General features: G+C 40.9%; 1 protein-coding gene across 2 annotated transcripts; it reads right to left on the bottom strand.

The window, feature by feature from the left end:
• Positions 1–6,424: 6,424 nt before the first annotated feature.
• Positions 6,425–25,892, bottom strand: ptpdc1a (protein tyrosine phosphatase domain containing 1a). 2 transcript variants are annotated; one of them, XM_047583805.1, is made up of 10 exons: positions 25,704–25,892; positions 19,164–19,259; positions 15,343–15,514; positions 14,974–15,054; positions 14,744–14,862; positions 12,203–12,340; positions 11,000–12,096; positions 9,719–9,904; positions 7,667–7,777; positions 6,425–7,579 (listed from the first exon to the last, which is right to left on the bottom strand). In XM_047583805.1, the coding sequence occupies exons 2-10, from the start codon at positions 19,249–19,251 to the stop codon at positions 7,466–7,468; spliced, it is 2,106 nt and encodes a 701-aa protein (XP_047439761.1). In that variant the 5' UTR covers positions 19,252–19,259; positions 25,704–25,892; the 3' UTR covers positions 6,425–7,465. The 2 variants fall into 2 exon arrangements, with proteins under 2 accessions (XP_047439761.1, XP_047439762.1); XM_047583806.1 differs by lacking the exon at positions 25,704–25,892 and having other exon boundaries at positions 15,343–16,081.
• Positions 25,893–26,077: the final 185 nt, after the last annotated feature.

Genomic DNA, 26,077 nt, shown 5'->3' with positions numbered 1-26,077 from the left:
TCTCCCAGCCAGCAACTCATACAAGAAGTTGTTATCTTAAATATAACCGAAGGATCATTAGAATGGAAAACAGAGACGTCATAAATGAAAACTCACAGCAGGTAAATAATCTACGGTGGTCCTGAGTGTAGTTCTTAACGTCCTCAGCGTCATTAAAGGACTACAGCTCCATCTGCTGGCTGAGGCCGTGAAACTACATGCATCAAGTGCTAGAGCGCCACTAAACTAAACAGACGCATAAATAATAATTTTGTCCTGAAATTAACTTTTTTCAAATGGACTTTAATCTTAAAACCATGCAGTTCCATAATATTCTGAAGGTAAACATCATCTGAGATTCATACATAGATGAATGTGCGTGTAGAAGCATATAAACATACGTGAATATAAAAAAATGAAGCCTCCCTAAAATACTCTTAAACCCCCTAAATAATTTGATGTTCTTTTATTTCTTTCTTATTTTATGTTGCCAGAATATGAAGTTAAATAACCATATAATTATATACGATTACGTAAATATCATCATAAATTGTTTTCCCTTAATTTCAGTGTCACCATAGATTTTTTTATGTACGGTAGTAATATTTTCTGATGTTTTGTGTTTTATAACATTGTATTAATATATTATAATATTATAAGGTTGAGGCTTCAAATAAGCCTACCATGCTTTTTTGCCTCTCGCTGCACTATTTCATTATTTTTTTCTGTAATATTTAATGTGCATCTTTTAAATTGTGCAAAATTTAAAAAAATTTAACTCCAGTAGTGATGCCCATGTCCTAATATGCAGTATCTTCCTACCTTTCCAATACAACGTACAAAGCAAGTCCACTCAAAAAGGATAAAATGAAAAAATGCTAATGATTAGAGAGATTAGAGAAAGCGTAAAATGATTTAAGTCAATGGTCGTCCTCATCCTGAGATCTGTTTTAGAAGAGTGTTGTCGTTGATCATTGTCTGTTCAGTAACTGGTTCTCCAGACGTCCTGTGTTAGTGTGAGACAGGTTTATAGTTGACCTTAAATACAACACATAAAAATGCTGCTTTCATGCAGTTGCACCAGAAATAATAACTAGAATAACAACTAAATACTGTGCTTCCATTCTGACAATTTAACTGAACTAAAAAGAATAAAGAAGTTACCCAAATTAAACACTGTGACACTCAGGACAACGTCCTCCCGTCACTGCTCGTCCATCATTCGTGGTTCATTCATAAATCATCAGTCCACAGTCGCTTCTGTCACTGGAATGAATCAGATTTTATTGGAGGGTTGTTCAGCATGACAAGTTACAACAATCTTCACAAACTCATTTATGCATCAAAGCACATTCCATAAATCCAACGTGTCAGACACAATAACAAACAGCATCACAACGAGCAGAAGAGATTCTACCACTCAGGGAAGGCAATAGATTGTATAGTTATCTCCTAAACAGGGCAAAAATCACTACCCTAAAACTATACAATCTACTACCTCACGCTGTGTGAGCAGCTGGAAAAAAACAACAAAAAAAAACAACAACATCTGGATCCGTTAAAAGGCCGATGCTGAGCGAGGCGTCCAGAATCCACTGAGATGCGTTTGTGGCACTTTGAGAAAGACAGTAGGTTGAATAGTTATCTCCCAGTGCGGGTGTGACCCTAAAACTATACAACCTACTACCTCATCCCACAGTGCAAACAGGGCTGCAGATCCACTCACGATGACGATGCTCCAAAACCGAACCCGGGTCTTCGGGCCTGTGAAGAGAGACGGATGGTGAGGACACTTATAACATCTGAAAACCAGTTCTTAAACGTCCAGTTTAACGAGGAGAAATAAAACGAGTAAACAGAATCGTACAGCAAGGAGTCTCCAGAGGAGGTGGGCGACCAGGGCCTCGTGTGATACGTCATCCATTGTAAAGAAAGACGACATTTCTTTAGCACGAGTTACTACGTTAGCCTTCAGGTTGAGTTTCTCTGTTGGGATCTGATTATGTCAAAGACCTGAAGGGTCTTCAGGTCTCAAGCTTTTCTACAATTTTCTAACATGCAGCTCCTAGTATCATGTCATTTTCTTTGTGTCATCTCTATATCCTGCACATGTACTTTATACTAGTATGAATTAATATTTTGCGTTTAGTCAATCTGGTGTGAGGCACAGCAGACGCCACCAGGGGTCGGCCTCTACTGGTCGAACACGGAGCCGTATATTAGACAGAGTCTGGCCAACTAGGGAATGGACCGTCTGAGTGATCTCTGATTGGGTCTCAGCTGGTCACGTGTTTCCTGGGCGCCATGTTAGCTACATCTAACCAATATTCACCCACAGAGAAGCGGCTATAACAGAATAAAACTGAATTAAAAAGATAAAACATGCCACAGTGATCACAGGATCAAGAAAACATGGGGGGAAAAAACAGAAACCAGAGAAAGTTATGAAAGCAGAAGATTATGGATGACAACTGATTTCTCCCTATTAGGTGAAGTAAATGTCAATGTCTGTCTTTGACGTTTGTTAAGATTTTATAGGAAAAATAAAGTCAAACCATCATTAATGTGAACCTTGATCTAAAAAAAACACCCAACACCTCTGTACAAATGAATGAAGTCTGAAGTTAACCAAGCCTCATGCTAGCTAGTTATCTAGACTAAACTTTTAGAAAAATTGCAGCTACCGTCATATATACTGTGAAACCCATGTGTTCATGTAATATATGTCAATGTAAATAGACTAATTTAATTGACACATAACTTTGCCTTAGTTACTACTAAGTTATTATGGCTAGCGTGCTAATGTTATAATGATAATGTAAAACAACAGTGAAACTAGTTTCATTTATCACTATTTCTGAGTATTCATAATTTTTCTGAGTAATTTCAAACTTTTAACGGTGATGGATGAACAAGGAGACTGAGGAGAAGGTAAACACAGCTCTATGACTGATGAGGCTATTGGGCTACAAAGCATTTTACAGGCTCTTTTAAGATATTTAAAGTACGTAGACGCTGGAATATTTAAGTGAGGACCTTTTACATATTGACAGACGCTGGCATTAATATTCATAGGCCCCTTAATGGTGAAAATAAACTACTTATTTCAACACAGTACATCCGCCCCATAGGTTTTTTCCTGCTACTGTAGAATCCTCTCTCCGATGTAGCAAACATGGCGCCCATGATTTGAGTTGGCCTGACTCTCTGTAATATACGGCTCTGGTCGACAACAATGCGTCCGCCACTGTTGGGTGTATTATAGGTGTAGTCACCATGATATAGGTGAGGCTGCATTGACGTCTTTATCTCGACTACGCCTTCTTCTAACTAGCAGCAACTTATTAGTCACAGATTCCTCCAAGTCATACTAAGTCCCAACCAGCTCCCGTGGTGTATCTGATAACTTTAGATGTCTCACAGCGTATGGGGAAAGTAACCGTCACTCTTGCTAAAAAGGGATTTCTGTAACGCTTCAAACTTGTCAGTGACACAAGGATCACGTCTTCTAAATCATAATAGGTTAGTTTTTGACTTGTATGTTAAGTTGCACGATTTTAACAAACACAAGGTTTTCAAAGTGCTGCGTATTTCCAGCTGCTCCCCCATCCCCACGTTTTCGAATCGGATCAATAAGTAATCAGTAAGGACACAGTGCCTACTAGTGCTTAGGTGAAAGGAGGGTGCAAGTATAACTGACTCACACCGGCTGCATGTGGAGGTTATGGCGTCTAGGTCCCACAGTACTATTAAAACGCCTTAACTTCATTAGGATTCCACCGTGTTACTCCTGACACAGTCTAATGTCAGGGAGGTATGAAGGAGGAAAAAAGAAAAAAAAAATACCAACAAAGCCGGCAGCAAACTGTAATTATTGCCTCCAAGTTCAGTATCAGCAAAACAAACAGACAGCAAAATTATTACTATCAAATACAGCGATCGCAAAGGGAAATAAGACGCCTGACGGTCGGCGAGATGAGGAAAGCGACAGGAAGGAGTTCTTGAAGCAACCATGAGAGACTCCCAGGCTTTTGGAAGCCTTTGAGGCAGGTTTTATGTACTTATTCAAATTATTTATGCTTATATGTAGCCTCAACCTTTACTATGCACAAGGGTTTCTACCAGAAATAGAGAAGAGAGAAAGAGAGAGTATCCGCCAAGATCAGGTGAAAATACATCAGGTCAGATACTAGTAGTATCTGTAGTAGTATTTTTGTAATATAGCCATCTTAAATATGTTCTTATCACATAATTATTAAGCCAATCTGTCTAGGGCTGCAGCTCTTATTGGTATTTTAAGAGAAAAGATCTCTACAGAGACTCTAGAGCAGATGCTAACCGCTAGCGTGGCAGCGCAGATTTCCAGTGCATTCAGCAGGAAGGTTGTGGGTTCTAACCTGCTGTCCAGTCGGAGTCTTTCTCTGTGGAGTTTCCTGTGTTTGTTTTCTCTCACACAGATATGACCATTAGGTTAATGTGAGGGTAAACGGTCACTGAAGCTAAAACATGCTAATTAATGACAGGATACAGTCAAACATCTCCTCTAATTACGCTCAATGAATGTGAACGTCTGTTTAATGACTGGTAAAAAAAAAAAAGAGTTTAAAATGGGTTTCTTATTCCATGGTATCATTTTGATGACGAATATGTCGTCATTGCATTTGAATATTTGGGTTTTTGTTGTTTTGTTGCAGCCTTAAACCGGCCCAGCTGCATTTCTCTGTGCACAAACTCACAACATAAGCAAAGACAATAGAGTTGCATCTAATCCATTATTATTAACATTATTTTTTTATATACAGTGTGAAGCTAAGACTCCCTTTACTTAAATAAACATATTTTTCATTGGCTTTGCACTGCGTCTCTCCTGCTTTGTCATCTCCTTTGAGCCTGGTCATGACTAAAAATTTTCTGTCTATACTTGGTCTATAGACAGATAGATAGATAGATATTAGCCAAGCTGCATTTCTTGTGCATGAACGTAATTATAAGCAAAGCCAATAGAGTTGCATCTAATCTATTAATTTTTATACAGTGTGAAGATACAACTCCCATGTAATTTTCTATTTTTTCCCCCTGTCCACACTTGATCTCCCTTAACAGGCAGCCGAAGCTAACAAGCTAGTGTCAGTTATTAGCCAACGTGACTGGGCATGTAAAGAAGTGCAACGTGTCATTTGGACGCTCCCCCCCGGTCACAAAGCCCTAATGGACTCACAGATAAGCGGGGTGTTAAACTGGTCGCTCCGTAGTCCAGCTAGCTACGCCAGCTCGCCGCTCCTTGTGAGTTTCTAACCAACCTGCCCGGCTAGCAGCTAGCTAGCTAGCAGCCCGGTCCAGCATGGTGGTCCCTGGGAGCAGAGACAGACACAGAGCGGACCTCGGGCTTTAAGTGCTGCAGCTTGTCCCGCGAAAATCCAAAAATAAGCCCCGGTGGTTTGATTCGTATGAGTAACACAGGCGCACACGTCCCACCGCGAAGACATACGCGTTTAAAGATGTTTGATTAATTCAGTCTACCCACCTGTCTGCCATGTCGAGACGGTCCTCCACCCTCACTGCTTCTTCTTCTTCTTCTTCGTGGTTCTTCGCTGGATGCGGCTTCTTCTTCTTCTTCTTCTTCGCTTGGTTTTATTTGAGGGTTGGGAACCAGCTTGAGGATTCGTTGGCGCCATCTAACAGACAGGAGAGGATGGATGGACGGATAGATAGATAGATAGATAGATAGATAGATAGATAGATAGATAGATAGATAGATAGATAGATAGATAGATGGGAAACAATCTAAAGAACCAAAACTAAATAGAACCATACAATAAAATAAGATTAATGTAAACTAAAAATAAAATAAGCGTACAGAACAACAGAGATGGAAGAAAATATAGATAGAGGAGATATATTTACTTCTTCATACTCCTTTTTGAACATGTAGATACATTTGCAAAAAAAGCATGTGGAAACATTTGTTTTTTTTTTAATGTATTGTCTATCTCTTTTATTTTATTGTGTTTATTTTCACTAACATGTTCAAAATTAAAAGTTAACCAGATAATCAGATAGATATGAACCAATTCAGGATGAAAACAGTATGTTTATTACTGTTAAATTATCTCATGAAGAGTCAGATTAAGTCCTATCATATCCTGACTGTCTCTACCTTTTTCTGCTCTCCCAAACTCATATCTTTCTGGATATTATAAAGAGATTTGAATGATTGCTTAACCTGTGCATCTACACCCTGATTTCCTCCTATTCCCACATGGGCAGAAACCCCAAAACATGAGATCCAACAGACATATTGTCTTCAAGAAACTTCAAGAGAGGAATATGGAATATTTGCACACATTAAAAGGAGGTGAACTGTTTTCCCCACTCAGCTCACTTTTCTTTATCAAATAAAAAAAATAAAAGAAAGAGAATACAAAGACTCGGTCCACACACGTCCTGCAGTCAGTTGTGTTTAATTCTGTAAGTAGCCAGTTGTAACAATGAAAAAAATAGTGCTTGTTGAAAAGTCTCCACAGTAAAATGTCTCATGTAATTATAATCGTATTTACCATCGGTGTTCCACATTCAGCATGTGTCCAGAGATCTACATTACATTATGTCCAAACATGAGACATACGAGGTGAAAGGCGGTGTCCATACTTTTCTCAACAGCCACACACACACATACACACATACATAAACATACACACACACACACACACTGGAGAGGCAACGTCACAGAGTGCAGACAGAGGCCCTTTCAGTTGAGGCAGACGACGTTGTGCTAAACGCAACAGAAGAGGCAGATTGACGTTTCACAAGTGCATGGACATGTATGACAGAACAGCATGTTTTTGGTACGCACAATTATTAAGAACACAAAACTGATTGGAAAAAAGCAAATGCGCTGTCGCCTGTCGAGTTTGCATTGCCATAACAACAGCCAACAATTTTGCATTTGACTCGAGAAAAGCACAAAAACATTCTAGAGGAACGAAGCAACTTTTTTTTTAAGGGCGCGACTTAGAACGTTTGAATAAATAAGACACGTTGTAGCATATGCACAGTGTAAAAATATCTTTTGGTTTTAAATAAGACCCCATCCCAACAGCTCTCAACGCCGAGTTACACGTTTAAATAAGACAACAAAAAAAAAACAGAATGAAAACATTTCTTAGTCATTTTCTAACGGCTACGAGTTTGATCATACAAGCGACATCTAGTCCCTCACAATTATTACAGTAGAACGGACGACAAATGTTTCAAACCGACCACAGTGGCACGTTAACGTTGGGAATGGCAGTACTATTAAGAGCTTCAAAGGAAAAACAGAAAGTTAAAACTTCAAATGACATGGTGTAGTGTCAAATAGCTTCAAAAAAACAAGGGTTTGGCAGATTTTAAGCAGTATCCGCCGCAAAGAAACTGGCTTTTAATGCTGTAATGCCCACAAATGAGAGCGGAACCCTGTTTGTAACACATCCTCTCGTCAGACTGGTTAGAAATCTTCGTTCTCCTCCACGGCTTTGTCTCTCAGCTCATGAAGAATGGGAGTCAGGATTGCTTTCAGTGTCATGTACGAGGACTCGTTCTTCTCTGAGGCAGCGTCGATCTGGAGAGGAAAGGAGACGTCTTAAAAACCCACCAAACGCACAACTCACTGTGTTTGACGTACTACGCTGTGTGTGTGAGGGCCCACCTTAGTAAACACTTTAATTGTTTGGTTCAGAAAACTATTCTCCACTTCTTCAGGCACTGGCAGGAGATGAGCAGCACAGTCGAGAATACACAGCAAAGTGAGCCTGTGACCCTGTGGGTGGAGAACACATGACAACAGATTCATCCTTACATCTTGGGATGTTATTGTACTTTGGTTTATCTTTCATGAATCGTGTATTTGATCCATGTAGAACTTTGTCCACATTAAGACTATTGGTTGCAGTGTCGTCTTTTTTGTGTTTTTTTTTCACTGTTATATCGGCGATTATTTAATTGTTAATCTTTGTTTCTTTCTGACGTTTTTGTTTTGTCGAGATGATGATGTGAAAGATGGAAAAGGGCAGGCATCATATAAGCTTTGGTTTCAACCTACCAACCTACCTACCTACTTACCTGCCTACTGATGGGGTGCTGAAAATAAATTACCTATCTACCAACCTACCAATCAACCTACCAACCAACAAACCTACCTACCTACCTACCTACCTAAAGATAAATTACCTGTCTACAGTAGGCCGAAAATAAATTACCTACCTACCTGCCTATGCCAATCTGCCAACAAATCAACCTACCTACCTACCTATGGTAGCCCAAAAAGAAATTACCTACCTACCTACCTACCAATCTTCCAACAAACCAACCAACCAACCTACGGTAGCATGAAAATAAATTACCTACCTAACAATCTACCAACAAACCTACCTACCTACCTACCTACCTACCTACCTACGGTAGCCGAAAGATAAATTACCTGCCTACGGTAGGCCGAAAATAAATTACCTACCTACCTGCCTATGCCAATATGCCAACAAATCAACCTACCTGCCTACCTATGGTAGCCCAAAAAGAAATTACCTACCTACCTACCAATCTACCAACAAACCAACCTACCTACGGTAGCCCAAAGATAAATTACCTACCTACCTACCTACCTACCTACCTACCTATCTACGGTAGCCTGAAAATAAATTACCAACTAATCTACCTACCTACCTATGGATGGTGGATGGTGGGCCGAAAATAAATTACCTACCTACCAACCAACCAACCTACCCACCTACATACCTACCTACCTTTCAATAATTCTATGCTTTTTATATTTAGTTGATGCCAGTTGTAGAGAAAAGTTCCAGCTTGCTGCCTCTATCCACTTGTTTGTGTTATTGTGCGACATTGCTGTGTTGTTTCGGATTTAAATTAACCTGTTACAACACCACAGTCGCACAGTAGCGGGCAAATAACCATTTTCGTCTGCTTTGAAGAGCATGGGAAAATGTTGTGTTGCTGCTCTGTGTACTCCAGTGTACTTTTCCACTGACACTGATGGGTAGGGCGGGCCTGGGTTCGCTGCTGACCTCATCCACAGCTGTTCTCCCAACTAGGAGTGTGCTGACCAACACTGGGAATGTTATCACTGCGGGAATTAAACTGGACACGGACACGTACCACATTCGACATAATTCACTTCATAGAAATCAAACTAGCTCCTCATTCTCATATTATTAGGCTAAAAAAAAATATCAAAGCTACTGTTGAGTTCAATGGGTTAAAAGTATATATATTTGTAGCAAAATTTCAATGCTGTATGAGGAACGCAAGAAAAGGAGGTTCTATCAAGTACCAACTTAGACTTTAATGACCCACAAAGGAAATTGCTTGGTCATAGTAGTTGTTACAAAAAGATGAGCTGTTATACAGCTGGGTAGAGTAAAGTATAAAAGACGTTCTGTAGCGTTCACTATGGGAGTGGACCTGAATCAGTCTGCTGGAGAATGAGCTCCACTGTCCCTCTACTGTTTGGTGCAGTGGATGGGATTTTAGCTTTTTATGAATGAGGGAAAAAAATGGTGCGCACACATCAGTTTAAATATGTCAAGATAAATGAAACCGTAATTATCCCCGTTTCTTCTTTCATCTTGGTTACATTTACTTACTCATTGATTTCATTACTTATTTATTTTATCTCTGAGCTGTAAATGCCCCCTACTAGTGTGGGATTATCCTACAACATTTACTCATCACAGTAAAATACCTTTTCCAGTGAGTCGAGGGCGTTCTGCGGGTTTACGTTCTTCTCGCTAAGAGCTTTCATATCGTCACTGCTGATGACTGGATCCTTGAGCTGCTCCAGCCACGACCACATCAGACAGGACAGGACCAGAGGGTCTCTCTCTGTGCACAGCTTCTCCCACGCCCCCTCTTTGGAGTTCAGCTCCGTCTGCACATTGCAACAAAGACAAATCTAACAGTGAAACAGCTGAAGTCTCAGTTCACACCCACATATCTCTTCAGACTGATCTAATAGTGTAGGAGGTACACTAGTGGAAACAAATGCATAACATTCCTGCACTAAATCTTAGCTTCTTTAAGGTTATGGCATTCTGCATTTGTTTTGTACTAGTGCATTGTACTGTGGACACATGTTCCTATTATTTTTAACAACCTGCAAGGCAATGCTGAAGAGCAGAAACATTTAGTTGAATCCAGTTTAACAGAACCACAAACTGCATCTTCCAAAATTATCATCAGTTCAACTGATCTTTGAACATCGTGAAGGGGGATATAGTGCAGGGCTGTTGGCTGACATTTGGGCAAAATGTCACTACTAAATTTTATTTTATTCGACATTTATGTGAAAGTTCGTCATATGAGATACGTGAGTTATGGATTGGGACATCACACGGATTTTGACCTTTGGACACCAGAATGTAAGGCGTTCCCCTTTGAGTCCAAGTGGATTTTCGTGTGTAATGTGAAGAAATTCTCTAAAAGATACGCAATTTTCACAAGAATGGGACTGATGGATCATCTCGTCTGATGCTGGTGCCTCTGGTAACACTGATTCCCACACTTTCTGTTCCCACTCGCTGACCTTTGCATCCACCTGGTGGTGCTATAGGGGCATCTGTTTTTTTTTTATTTGGCTTTACTCAAACAAATGATGTCCTTTCTGATACAGTATGTCAGTGCTACTGTTTGAAGAAGTCCATAAATACATAAATTCAACCTGACAATATAATGAGAAGGAAAGTTCTGCATGGAAATCCAAATTAATCTACATTGTCAGCTACCTATGGTAGACTTTTTTTTTAGAGAATGAGGACATATTGTTGAGTTAAGAGATTCTTTTCATTCTGCTGCACAGTTGTCACAGTGTTCATCTATAAACAGGGCGTCCAAAATCTGTTTCTGAGGAGGAAATAATAGTAGCCGGGGAAAATCATTACAGTAATCTAAACAAGTTTCAAATCGCTACCTGTCAGTATTAGGTTAGATTTAAAGAGGCTGGAGGAATGTAAATAAAAGGTTATACCTGCCACTCTGAGACCTTGGAGGTGAGATCCTTGTCAATCAGGTCCATGGCCAAAGCTCTGGTCACCAGCAGACGTCTGCCTTCTGGGGAGAGCTCAGACTGGAGGGTGATGAAAGGAACCTCTGTGGTATCTCCTCCTCCATCCATTGACACATCCTCCTCACTGGCTACCAGCTGGCTCTTCGTTGATAAGGCTGGGAATGTGGGGGTGCAGTGGGATTTTCTTCCCTGATCAGAAAGATCTAAAGAAAACCTGTGCTGTCCCTTGTGAAGCGTTTTTAAAAGAGGGGATCCGGTGTCTCGCTTTGCTTCTGTAGATTCAGGTTCCTGAACGCTGCTGATAATGTCCTGAGGAGACAGGTCACAAAATCTGGGAGAGTTACAGGCGGTGAGGTTGCTGTGGGACAAAGAACGCCTTGTCGGACACTTGATTGATTTGTTTCTCTTCAGGGTTTCAAAATGGCGCTGCCGCTCCACAGCAGCGTAAAGAGCAGAATCACTGAGGCTTCGGGTGTTGGACGGAAAAGGTATCGGAGGGCTTTCCACGTTCTGCTGCCTCCACAGAGGGTCGAGCTCATTGTCGCTGGCGAGAGGCTGATCGTGAGCCGGTCTGGACTGTGGTGCTGGTGGACTGAGAGGTTGAGATGAACAAGGTAGAACGGGGATTCCTTTCCCCCTCATCTCCTTACCGAGCTGCTGGAGAGCCTGCTGGGACACGGTCTTCTCCACCTCGGCCGTGAGGTCGGGGATCTCCAGCCACTCCTCCTCCACCACCACCTGCCTGTTGGCAGCGATGTCGATGAGGAGCCTGCACACGAGCTGGACGATCTTTGGCACGTTCTTCATCTGGCGAGCCTCGTAGCCGTGCAGCAGGTGGCGCTGCCGGGTAAGATACTGGGACAAGGTGACGGCGCTCGCTTTGGGTTCCGCGCAGGAGAACACATTGCGCAGAGGAACCAGGAACTGGGCAAACTCCCTGACGCACAGCAGCTGGCCCCTGGTCTGGATGGAGTTGGGTCTTTTGGCTCGCACAAACAGGATGGCCTGGTCTGCACTCATTCGGGTCGTGAATACTAAGTAACAAGCCAACAACACCCCTAAATGAGAGAAGGTGCAAAATTTAAATAAAAAAATAAAAAAATGGATTTTTAAAAGAACAAACATGGTGCTAAGTTATGCCACTTTAATGCTGGTGTCACAAACCTGTTCTTCCAAGACCGGCATGGCAGTGAACAGCCATTTTTCCCTCTTGCACAGCAAATGACATGACTTTCACCATGTCGAGGATTGTAGTCAGAGACGCCACGCCATAGTCCTTCCACCCAAAGTTGTAGTAATAGACTGAAAAACACAAAGACAGTGGGTGCATCATGGCAGATTTAGTTAAGTGAAGTACATACAGGAATACTGAAGTTATTTCAATAGCATTTTAAGACTTCTCAATATTTTTTAATACCTCACCACCACTTCGAATTGTAACCATTTACACCTTTAACTTAACAGTTTTAGTTAAAGACTATAGATCACTACCATACAACAGAATTCAAACAGGCTGGGAGAATAAATCAAAGGCAAAGTCTGAACATGTGTTTAGTGCATAAACACTTGTAAAAACTCAAAACTACCGTAGTTTAATGCATATACAGCATTTTCAGTAGGGCTGTTTTTATGTTACCAGTTCGTCTTTGCTTTTAAATAAACAAACAAATTCACACACTTTTTCAAACTCAAAGTTTACCTCAAAACTACTTTCAAATTTTAAAACCTCATAAAGTCGTGATGAGACTTTTTAATACTTCTCAAGACCCCATGGATGCCCTCAGGTGATCTCTAACGTGCTCCATCACCGAAGATATATGTGGGTAAGAGACGCTTAAAACTTTGCCCCGCTCATTGTAAATAAATCAAAAACTCTGACTCATCTACATGCAGTGTTGAGTAAGTGTGATAATCTTTTCATCAGTCAGAAATAGAAACGTTACCGTTGTGTTTCAAGTAACCGTTGCCCTTACGGTGATATAAGATCAATCTCACAATGGAAAAAAATAACAAATTAAGTGAATTAAAAATAAGAAACGATTTGGGTATGAGAGAGAAGACAGCTGACAGCAAAGTGGAAGTCTATTATTCTCCCAAAGGGTTCATCCTGTGTGATATGTATAGAGAGTGTGGCTGCTAAGGGAACACTGCTCCACTTACACCTCTTGAGAAAAATTGCTTCAATAGACTAATTTCTCTAAATTCTCAGCACAACATAAAAGGAGTACTGCGTATTTCATTTTGTGCATAATAGATAAGGACTGAGATATATAATCATCTACATTTTATCTCCCTTTATGATTAAAGGGCAGAGCCTACAATTTCCTGTCAACGCATCCATGAAAAGATCCTTCCAACAAATGCTTAGTATCCTAAGCCAGTTCTGTACCGTAGACCTTAACTGTTTCTTGTAGATTATATAGAAACAGGAAGGAACTTTCTGTAAAGTCAAATGGAAGATCTTCAAAATGTCCAGCTCACTGATTGATACATAATTGGTTTTGGTGAAGAACTTGTGCATTAAAAAGCCAGTGTTTATGCTGGAGACGTTCTACTGAATGTCAACTTGCTTAACGTCTCAGGAGAGCTTGTTAGGAAGAGGAGTCAAGAATACCACCCTTCAAACACAAAACATATGTGAAATCCCTCTGGAATTACTCGGTTACTAGGGACCACATCACAATCTGGATGTAGGCAAAACACTGACGGCTCTGAGGGAAATGTTAATTCTGCCTGTCACGCCATACCTGCAACCGCTTCTCACGCTTATGTAGAAAGCCAAAACACGGGTTAGTCATACAGATTCCTCCTTAAATTATATGAAAATCCAGAAAGCTTCCTAGTCTAACAGGTCACATGGTAAGTCTTTACTACATTCTTAGTGCCAACTGCTTCAAGTCTCAATAGTTAATAAATCAGTTGCTAGGAACATCGCCGGTGGAATCCAATAAGAAATCTACGGGCAGTATAAACAGACACAAGGCTAAATTGGACAAGATTTCAGCGTTTACCAAAATGCTGCAAATGTGCGTCAACGAAACTGCTCTTCTAAAGTGAAAAGTGAAAGTGAAAGCAAGTAGAGCTCCCCCTGGTGTCTGGCTGCAGTACAGATTATAAGCTCCACCTCCTCTATGTTAGGAGATGGGATTTGGGCCAAACTAAAACATTAAAACTCGGGTTTACTAAAAAAATAAGATAGAATATACATAAGCAGTAAATATATTTTTGATGCATGTACAAGTGTCAATTTGTTTGGATAAGTTTTGTTTCAGTTATTGACGCTACAGAAACAGGATGCGACACGATGGCGAGTACTAGTTGCCATGCCAACTGCTCCATTACTCCTTTACTAAAATATGTTGGATTGATTTGGTTTACGTATAATAAAAGAAATTTAAATTTGTAAAGAAAAATTAAAAACACATATATAAAAATGTCAACCAAAAGATTTTGCGACTCACTTGCAGTACCTCTGCGGAGCCCCTAGGGGTCACGAACCCCCTGTTGAAGACCTATGCTGTAGCACCAAGCCATGCCTACTCTTTCTGAAGCCAGAACATTGTGCAAGTTGAACAAACGGCCCGTAGGCAAAGTTTAGATGTAGCCAATCTCCCTTCACTTATCTAACGACTACCAAAATAACCACGTGTGTGTATTTGTTTGGGTCATGTTGTACTAAACCAGTCAGCCGATATGAAAACTCACTGCCTGCCTCCATGAAAGTTTCGGGTCGATAAGTGAAGCCACTCTCCTGCTCCAGCGGGTTGCCACAGCTGGCGTGTTCTCCGGGTCGCTGTAGGTTAATGACCGTCTTCAAACCGCACCTGAGCACAGCAGCAGTCCACACAACAGGCCACAATAAGTCAACACCACAATAACCAAACGCCGACGTCTGGAACCGCACAAGAGTAAAGCAAACAAGAACGAGACTGTACCTTAGAAATTGTTCAATTATATTATATTTCTCTATGATTTCAGTCGAAGGCCTTGCCATGGCTAGCAAGTTGTCAGTAATCCTGTAAGTGAAAGAAAAGTCTGATTAGGTTTTATTAGGGATTAAGGGATCTTCACACACATCCCAAACCACACACTAAAACTACAGACGTGACTTTCTCTATTGTTCCATTTTAAAAATATTGACATGGTTACAGTCAAAAAACAAAAACATGGAAAACAAGAAATATATTGACTTTTTTTTTTTTTTTTATAAAACTATTGATATGGACTTCGGTGACCAGCTGTGACTGGGAGCAGCTCCCGAGAGACAAAGTATACATGCACACTACCAAGACTAACCAACGTACCAGGACGAGTAGAGTCCCTTGATAGCTTGCTCCTCATCACTCCAGCGAGAGGGGTTCTCATATTTACAGGCTTTCCCTCCACAGGCCATGGAGCACTGCATGTGACCGGGGATGACATGCCTCAGGGTCTCCCCCATCTTGGTGTACTTTGCAGTAGGGACCCTTGCATTGGCTGGGGAAAAAAAAAGAAAAAAAAGAAAAAGAAACACGAGGAAAATGTATCTGAAAACAGTCGGTTGTGTTTTTTAAGCCACACTTAAGTCATCGTTCTAAATGCAAAGCGCTAGTTAATTGCTCCTTATTGGTTACATCTCCTGGTCTTCTGCTCTGTGTGGGGCTGAGGCTGGTTCACACTGAGGGCCACCATGACTCTGTGGGAGGAGGAGGAGAGGATCTCCAGGGCAGAGCTGCGTCTGCGCTGCAGGACGTTCAGCAGGATGTCCGAGTGCCGGCGGTTGCGCCACCTCACGCTGGCCATCAGCTCCCCAGCTAAGGAGCGGCGTCCTCTGTGCTGCTGCTGCTGCTGCTGCTGCTGCTGCATCTCACAGTGTGGGCTGCGCCGTGCACTCCCAGCATCTCTGCACCGACAAAAGCCCCCGGCTCAACGGCTCCGCGCCCGCGGTGAATCATCGCTCAACAATCACCTATTGCTGATCAGTTCATCAGCACCATTTGAAGTGTCGCCATGACGACCGTTTCCAAAGTCGTCAGTGGGAGGTGGAAGGGGGGGGGGCCGGTGCTGCGCGCACACGTTTTACACACACACACACAAACACACACACACACACACACAGAGGCAAACACAGCAGGGATCTGAGGCGGGCGGCTTGTAACTGAAAGATTAAAATGCAGTTATTGTATTGTTTATTTTTTTAAAGGCCCGTGCATCTGGTGCAGCGTCGACCGGTGTTTAACAATGAGGCGCCTTTCTCTGCTTTTAATTGGATCATTAATAGGCAAGTGGTTCGCACAAAGTTAAATGCAGCAAATGACATCAGCATAAACGGCTGCTTAAGATGTACAATGCACCCGTTCATTTGCTTCATGTTAATTCCAATATTCTTGAAGACTGAAGAAAAAAATTGAGTGTTGAGAGGTTCACGTGATCTAGACATTAAAGGAATAGTGGTGATAATTAAGTAGTTATGGTAGTGATTGAAAGCTTATTACATTTTGAATGCATACGTTATCCAACAGCGCCGTAGATGACGGTTAAGCGTTACTCTTTTGGGGACACCTGTTGCTACTGGTGATAACAGCGAATGCGGAACTTTTTTTTCAGTGCCCATAAACAGATTTTCTGCAGCACATGCAATGAGTCAGTGAACACCAGTGCACAGTGAAAAGAGCTGGTTACATCACTGACAAGTGGTGTGCAGCCTGTCGCCTGCAGCTCTTCAACCTACTCACTGTGGCCGCTCCTTGTTCAGTTATTCACTGAAATATTTTTAACTGACCTGCTGTCTAAAAATTACCGTTGTAGCACGTTGTAGCTCGACGCTACCTCATTCATATAATGCACTGTGATAACTTCATGAAAAAATGTCAAAATGTGTTTTTACCATAGACTGTATAAAGATGGACGCAAAAGTGAAGTCGAAGCAAGTAGAGCTCCCCCTGGTGTCTGGCTGCAGTATAGGTCATAAGCTCCACCTCCTCCATGTTAGTGGATGGGACTTGGGCCAAACTAAAACACTAAAATACACATCAAACAAATTTTTTCAGGGGTGGCTTTTGTCATTTTAGGTAGTTAATATAATGTTGATGCATGTTCAAGTGTCAATTGTTTGGATATGTTTTGCTTTCGTTCGTTATTTGACGCTATGGAAACAGGAGGTGGCACAATAGCGACCACCAGTTGCCATGCCAACCCCTCCATAAAAAAAGGTCCCGTGGAGATTTTTAAGAATAAGTACAGTGTATAATCCAACATTTTCTTGCAACTGGTGAAGGTAGAGCACGTAATGCAAAAAAGCGTAATATTAATTAAACCAAAAAACGGTCGAGTCATCAGCAAGATGGCGCTGCCCGTGTCCCCAGGATTGGCTTGGCATGGGGACATGTTTTCCATATTTATACAGTCTATGGTTTTTTACCAGTCAAAGCTTTTGGAGTGAAGCTGCAGCACTAGAAGTAATGTTCCCTTGGTTTCACGACAACCTTGGAACCCGTCGCCTACTGCCTGATAACAGTTCAGAAGGTTCCAGCTACAACAGATGTTGTGACAAACATGGAGTTTGTAATAATGAAAATACTTCATCACAGTTCTTTCATTAGTAGGTCATAGGCTCAGTCACCATTGTGTTAACTCACTGGCCAATAAATAGATAGTGGCATAGCTGACATTTATTAAATGAGATTAGCACTTTAAGGAGGTAAATATTTAATTTTATGCATCAGCCGAACATGTTTTGTGTGCGTGTATCATGTGCACTGCATTCTGCATAATGTTTGTCACTGTTTAGATTAAATACACACATGTTGTAACACACTTTTGAGAATAGATCAGACGTTGACTGGATATATTTGTCCTTAACAATCACAGTAGAATAGAAAATAACAGTGTAACATGTGACCCGTCTGACTAATTTGTGCCGTAACATCTCGTTAATGACAAAACGAAACAAAGAAAAGCAAGACAGCCCACGGCTGGAAGCAGCTGGATCAACTAGACTGTTAATGGAACAGGATATGAATGACGGTATAATCGATAACAGACGATCAGTAATAACGCAGGGGCTTTGTACACACTGGGTACAGACAAAGCATTAAGGCACGAAGGCTACTCAACAATTCAATAGCCGGTCCACCATCAAACCGAAGCCAAAAGGTGAGATGATACTGCCGGCTCACTGAGGCCGGAGGAGCCTGACTGACATCAAGATGAGAGAGAGAAGGCTACAACAAGACACATGTGCTGAACATCGTTCTCTACTAGTTTACTTATTATCTAGTGTTCTTTAAAAGTGTCTTATAGCCAGGGCTGGATTTAATTTCTGGAGCTCATGATGAAACATTTTAGAGACAGAAGGATCCAGCAGAATATTTCAAGTAAAATCGCTCCCAGCCTAAAATAATTTTGTTCTCAAATCACACAAAATGCGCTGACGAATAGTTCATTAGCGATTCATCTTCAGATTATTGACTACTTTTGTACTTTTGTTCAGAATGCTAATTCTGTAATTTTTTACATTACAGCGTTTATTTCATTTTAATAGATAATACTAACTTTTTATTTTATTTTAATCCAATTTCATTTCTTTCTTTTTTTTTTTTTTACTATTATGTTCAACTAAGCTACTGTGACCAAGTAATTTCCTTCATGGATCATTAAAGTCTAAGTCTAATCAGTTTGTCTCTAAACTGTATAATTTTGATTCTTGAATGTAACTTCTGCAAATGTTTTTTTTTGTCGCACATAGAAGGAATTTCATTCATCTTTACTACTGAGGCATTTACGATTCAATTTACTGTTTGCTGTTGTTGCCAATCCAGGATACACAAAACCCAGAATATTCTAAAACAAAAGTTATTTAAGTTTATCCTACGTGTGAGCATGTATTTCTTAACTCCTAAACCACCAGCTTTAATCAAATACAACACCAGTCATATCTGTTTCGTGCAAAACTGCAGAGATTAATATAGTTTAGTCTAATTGCTTAAAATTTCCTCTACAAGCCCCACTTTAAAATACTGTCTTTGTATAAAAAAAGAAGCAGTTTAACTTTAGTTTAGGGTCCTGTGCCGTGTCATCACCACATAAAAAGCAGGAGCAGCTCCAGTTTGTGTTTCTGTGTTTCTGTGTTGCAGAGTTGTCCTACCTGTCTCCATGTCTGAGCTGATCTCTCCAGTGCGGACTCCACTCACGGAGTAAGGCAGGTCACTCAGTATGCTGACACCGGCGGCCATGGCAGGGGCTGAAAGGTGTGAACAAACATTTTTTTTTTTTCAAAGGCTGGTTGGTTAAAAAAAAAAAAAAAAAAAAAAAAAAAGAAGAAGCTAAAGCTTTGTTTGTGCCGATAACGCAAACAGTCGCAAGGTGTGTGCACACAGAAGAGATATGAGGAGAGTGAGCGGCGTTGCCTGGCAGGATATAACCCAGGGGAGAGGGAAGGAAACGTGCAAGCGGAGCTGCTGTTTCGGCAGCTCGTGTGTCAGCCTGACCACTGCACCTCTGGGACCAGGTGAGCGGCGGCGCCCGTGAGGAAGCAGCGGGACCGGGGAGCACATCCGAAACCCGAGGTGCCGAGTTACAAACCTCACTGTCCTCAGCAGCGCCGACACATGCTCGACACGGCGACGACTTAGAGGAGAGACGACCTCGTCACTCGTAACAGAAAACCCCTATTTTACAACACTGATGTCACACTTATATATTATTCAGGTGACTAGTTATCCTCGGTATTAGACAAGCTGCACAATACCTCTTGACTTGCACTTCTGATTTAAGAAGCATGACTGTTGTGTCACACGGATCTCAAAGAGTGTCGGTTCTAACTCCACGGACCAGCTGCTCCTCACGTTACACCCGTGGGTCTAATTGGCCCTTCGCCGCCATGTGCTAAGTGATGTTGCAGGAGTGAAACTCTGCACCTTTGCAGCTCTGCAGCTCACTGAGATCCATTAACAATGTAGGAAGGTTGTTGCACCTCGTGGTGACTTTTTGATGAGCAAAAAGTTCCTTGACCGCCGCTTTTTCCTTCCTTCGCGCCGAAGAGAAACGTTCCCACAAAGATGATGACGTGTTAAATGTAACTAACACAAATCACCTTAACCCTAAAGCAACCTTAGGGACATTTCTGTCCAATGTCCTCTTCATTTGGCTGCCATTTTGGTTGTGCATATGGCACAATTTTTTGTAACAAAGTCTATCTCTACACAAATTTTGAAATTCAAAACACATTAATTCCAATAGGTCAACAGAACACTGTGAAAATTATTTACCACCCTCTTGTAACCTTAATGGATTAGTATTTTTTTCTGCATAAATCTCTTAAACCACTTCAGCACTTTACAAAAATACCGGACAAAAGTTGAAAATGCTTGGTTGTCTGCTCATTTCACTCCATTGACAATTTACAACACTGATGGAGACTGCAATGGAAAAATGGCTGATTTTAGCATTGAACACTAAAAAAATGACAAATCTGGCCAATTTTCTCCTGAATTAAACCCTAATATTCGAGAATGAATTATTTTGTTGTGCCGTGGCTGAGAGATCAAAAAAAAAAATGTTGTTATAATGGAAGTCAATGGGACATTTTTGTCTGCTAAGGTTACAAGAGGGTAGTAAATTTTAAATCTGATGCTACACAAAAACTAATAATCCAATCAAGTCAATATTTTAGATAATCTTGGTCAAACCCAAGATTAGAAGATCTGGAAAAAAAACACCCAGTCATCCAACATTACTTTTATAGAAAACAGATAATTTTTCCTTTTTTTTTCCGTAAAAACAGTGATTTCAAGTAAAACTGGTATTTAGAGGGTTAAAACTCCTCAAAAGGATTTCATTTTTGGTAGTTTTGTAAAGTGCTGAATTGGTTTAAAAGATTTATGCAGGAAAAAAACTGAAAAAAATATGAATCCGTTACGTTTTTATATTTTGGACAAGGACATTTTTGTCCGCTAAGGTTACAAGACGGTAGTAAATTAAAAGGATGCTTGAGGGTTAATTTCACAGAACAAGAACGATGTTTGCACTGATCCTGTGAATAGAAAAGTTGTTCCAAACACGCTGTGGTAAGTGACGATTACAGATTTCTAGCCTGGCATAGCTAAAGTCAGCTCTTATGATAATATAAGTCTGGTTACACTCCATTTGGATTTTATTGAGGGACAAATTTCTGCAAGCAATTCCAACATCCAATCAGAGCAAAGATGTATGACAATAAGGGATTAAGTCATTCTAAACAAACACCTTACATGCAGTTAGTTTTCTTTTAAAGTATTTTCAGTTAATATTTTTTTTACAACAGATATCATATTGATTTGCAGATCAAATTCAGCTCCACGGGGCTCAGCTGTGTGTTTCTCCTCTGTCCATCAACGCATTACTCTCTGCACCGAGGCGCCTGAAGATCTGGCTTAAATCGAGCATGGAAAACGACCGGCTTTCAGGATTTGCAGCGATGCATGTATGTAGAAGCAGAGCCTGAAAAAGGTTCTCAGGGGCAATTGTAGACAATTGTAGACTGTAGCAGACAATTGCCATTAAAACAGAAGACGCTTTGACTCCACTGAGACATGGTTTTCGGTTTATGGCACCTCTAAAATAAATAACTATAAAAGATCATGCCTGTCTGAAGCACAATACTGCTCCAATTATTAAAAAAAATGCTCAGATCTGCCTCAAACCGAAGCCCTGACCCTGTCGGGACGTCCCCACACGACACATTTCACAAGGCTTACATGGAATATGTGGTGGCACATTATCAATAACAAACATTTATAACTAATAGCTGTCGTTTGGGTGAATCTCCATAGACCATAGTCGAACCCTGTTGACAAATGATGACAATACAAATGTTCCATGATCCCTTTAGCCTTTCTTGTTTTTCCATTTCAAGACTGAACCTGATTCTCATGTGTTAACTAATTGAGAGATCAGGCTACGATTCACCACATTCTGCTCCAATCTTGAAATGTACGTATTTAGATCATGGAAATCTAAATCACTTTGAGACACGATGCCCTCTAAACCTTTTTCTACAGCTATGATGAGAAGCATTCAATGCAATATGATGTAATACTCAGACGACACGAACAATCCAAGATCCAAGATTCAAGATTCAAGATTACTTTATTGATCCCCAAAGGGAAATTGTTTTGTCCAAGAGTCTCAAGACAACAGAAAACATAAATGTGACCAGACACAGACATAAGAATACGATTCAAAGAAAAAAATAAAAATCAGAATAAGAGAAAAATAAAACAATCTTAAAAATAGTGTAAGAATGAGGAAGTAAAGTTACAAAAAATATCCAGACATTTTTAAAGTGTCTCAGTCCTACTCGCACTTCTCTCTGCCACTACTTCTCTTCTGGATTAACACAACACAGTCACACATTTCACCCAGTCGTGCTCCAACAACCATTTTCACTAAGTAAGCAACACCAAAGAAACAGTGTTCAGTCCCCCCCCCATCAACACAGCTCCACGTCACTATCGACAAACCAGGCCGCTGAATCTGTGGAACAATTTCAAATATCTGGAATCACTCTGACAATAAACTCAGCTTTGATCAACACATCACAAGAAATACAGAAAAGTAGCCAACAACAGCTGTCAGCAATCAGAAAACTGAAAGCACTCCACATCACACCCCCACCACCACCTGCTGTTACTCCTTTACGAGAGCGTCACACAACCGATCCTCCTCTACTGCTCCATCTGCTTCTACGCCGTGTTTTCAGCCTCCAACAGACACACAAAATTAACACGCATCACACACTTTTGCCTCCACAATCATCGCTCTTCCCACACACAACCTCACAACCAACAACCCATCCTACCACCATCAGGTCGGAGATACCCGACCCTAAACTAAAACACCCCGATGACAGTTTTTTGTTTCAATTTCTGCCCTGCGTCCGTCATCCATGTCCACAATTTTCAATGTCTAATGTCATAAGTCGATGTTGATCTGAGCACTTTCTTATTGTGTTGAATATACTGTACGTACAGTCAAGTGGAAACTCACTCCTGGGACAAATAAAGTCTAAGTCTATTCTGAATTACTCTGCAGAGGACTTCGACAAATCATTATATTATGGGTTAATCTGCTTGTGTCCTTCCTTAACTGACCGACTGTCCAGTTTGCAAAAACTCTCAAAATGGTGAAAATGGTGAGTGACGCTTCAACTGCTTGTCTGTCTTCATGTGGGATCTCAGTGGAAAGATTTAAAACTTTAAAATTGTGGAAAAACACTGGTTTGGCTCCACCCTGACTGAGAAGTGAGGTGGGACCACAGGTAAAAAAAACACAGCTGTTTGGAGATTTCTTTCAAGTCCTTAATAAGTAACGTGAGAAACGCTATTATCCAATACGGATCATTTTCTATGGGAAAAAAAAAAAAAACAAACAAATATGATGAGAAACTGCAATTAAAAAGCCTCTTTGACACTTTCAGAGACAGGTCAGAGCCCGGTCACAACACCACATCAGTTAAGAGTAATGCTGCTGGAGTCTACCCATGAATAATTGAAAATGTAAAGGTAGACCGGGCCTTTTTCCATCCACAACAGTTTTCGGGACTTCTTTTACACTGTAATCCACACTTCACCTAACAAACCAACGTGGCACCGAAACCTACGGCGACACAGGTTGAAGTGTTTCCAACATCACAGCCGGAAAGACGCCCGATCCAATCAGTTCAGGGGTCTCTCTGGAGCCTGACACCGCTCGGCATTGTTTGCAGGAAGCTCTCGATGACGCGAATGAGAAGTTGTTCCTCGTCTGCGTCAAATATATAAAACTGAGCCCAGACGTGAAACAAAAATAAACCTCTTCACTCCTCTACAAGTGTTAATCAGGAACAAATTCACTCCAGTTCCTTCACACATTTATGGTGCGTCCATAAGCTGACGTCCACTGGGAAGCCTGTGTGTTTGTGGACATGACGGAGACGGTGTGAAAAGCCGAGCGTTATCTCTCAGAGATGCAACTAATGAGTGTGGGATGTGAGAGTCATTTCCACTGAGCGCTAGTAAAGAAATATGCCTGACGGTGCGGTGTTCCTCGCACCATGTTTAATCTGTGGTAATGAGCCTGAGGGGATCCTGATTAGGCAACAAGAATAAACAGCTTCAAGAACAATACATCACGGCAATACAATACATCTGTCACAGTGCAACGATCGACGTCCTCCATGAAACTGGACCACAGAGACACAAAGGAGCATTGACGCTTCCTGAGAGGCTAATCAGCTGGCTAACTGTATCTGGACACTCATTTCAACAAAAAACAGCAGAACTAGTTTGACACTATTTGCTATCATCCAGAGACACTACTTATTCTGACACTGGTTCACTTTGGGTTGGAGCTGCTGTAAGAAAAGTAATTTCCTCCTGGGATCAATAAAGTAATTCTGATTCTGATTGTAATTGGTTCCATCACACAGTTGATCCGAAGGTTAAAAACGTGGTGCTGTTTTTTTGTGGTTGTGCAGGTTGAATCTCTGACATGGACTATTCCCGGACTATTTGAAAGAGTTGGAGTCAAAAAATTATATAAATCCAAATGATCCATTTACAGAAAAGGTTCTGGTGGTGTGGAAGTTGTTCACGATCGGCCCAAAACATAACTTTTTCTTAATCTTTCAAAATCGATATTAAGATTTTCAAACACGTTATTGTATCAGAAGAAAAAACATCGTGGTGTATTTCCATATCAATATTTTTTCCTATCCTTATTATCTATCTATGTCACCGTTCTTCTTACTTGAACACTGCCATGTTTGTTTGTAATATTCTTATATTTTTATTCTTTAGTCCACCCATATGTGCACTGGGTGCACTGTCTGTGATGCTGAACGTCTCTGCTGCTGTTAACAATGACAACTTCCACATTACAGGATGAATAAAGGCATAACTTATCTTATATTTTCCTGTGCTGACAAGCAAAAATATCTGCGGTGCTGAAAATCCTTTTTATACATGTAGGAGACAGAACTACCTGAATCTACACGATGAAATAATTATTATCACCTGTAAGTTTACACTTCAACTTTACAGTTTATATTTCATTTTTCTCAGTTATAGGTTGATAACTATATAAATCTTTTCACGTTTTGTGGTGTGTGTAATTATTATTGTTTCTACTGTAATACTTTCTTTCTTTTACTAGTGGCTGCAGGTAAAAAATACATTTCACTGTGCATTGTACTGTGTATACCTGTGCACGTGACGAATAAAACCTTATATCAAAAATAATCTTATCATATCAAAGAGCACGGTCCCCAGCAGGACTGTGAAAGTCCTTCCACGCTCACTTCAGGGTTAGAAGTGAGACCTACTGCATCTACTGACATGAGAAACCCCCCGAGGGTAAACTGGGAGTCCTCCTAAGAAGCTGTGCAACTACAGTAAAGTAGAAAAGGCTGCAGGTGTATTTCTGTCTGCATGTGCAAACTCAGCTAATCAGCAGTTGTTTGTTTTTTTACGAGCCGCACTAACATGTGCATCAGCTTCAAGCTCACTGGCATTGCCTTTAATCGTCACGTTTGAGAGGCTACAAGTTTGCAGCGTTAGCCCAGGAGGCAGTGGTGCTGATGCTGCAGGTAGCCGACGGCTTAACGCCACCTAATTAGCTTAGCGTATTAGCTGGAGCTAGCATAGTGACCAGGACAGGCCCAACTCACCGTTCTCCTGTTCTTACAGTTTCTGACATAATCGATTCATCTGCGCAAAGCCCTTGTTGTTCTATCGCTGGCACGTCCCGGCCCGTTTTTTATCTCCAGCCACATCATTGAGTCGCGTAAGTCCGGCTAGCTGGCTAGCTGGCTAGCTACCTTAGCAACCCGACATGTTGTCGAATCCGAGCCGCCTGGTCCAGTGACGTCAGGTTGAAAAGCTCTGAATTAAATACTCCGGTGCTTTGGACACACGCATTTTAACATTGTCATCCATCTCATTGTTAAAAAATAAATAAATAAAACCGTGTTATTATACTGTTAAAAAAAAAATCTTACATTAAAAGATGACAAATAATAATAATCTAAATTCTATGAATCTT

Source organism: Mugil cephalus, chromosome 4 (assembly GCF_022458985.1).
Source record: "Mugil cephalus isolate CIBA_MC_2020 chromosome 4, CIBA_Mcephalus_1.1, whole genome shotgun sequence".
NCBI lineage: Eukaryota > Metazoa > Chordata > Actinopteri > Mugiliformes > Mugilidae > Mugil > Mugil cephalus.
This window is presented reverse-complemented; position numbering and strand designations above follow the sequence as displayed.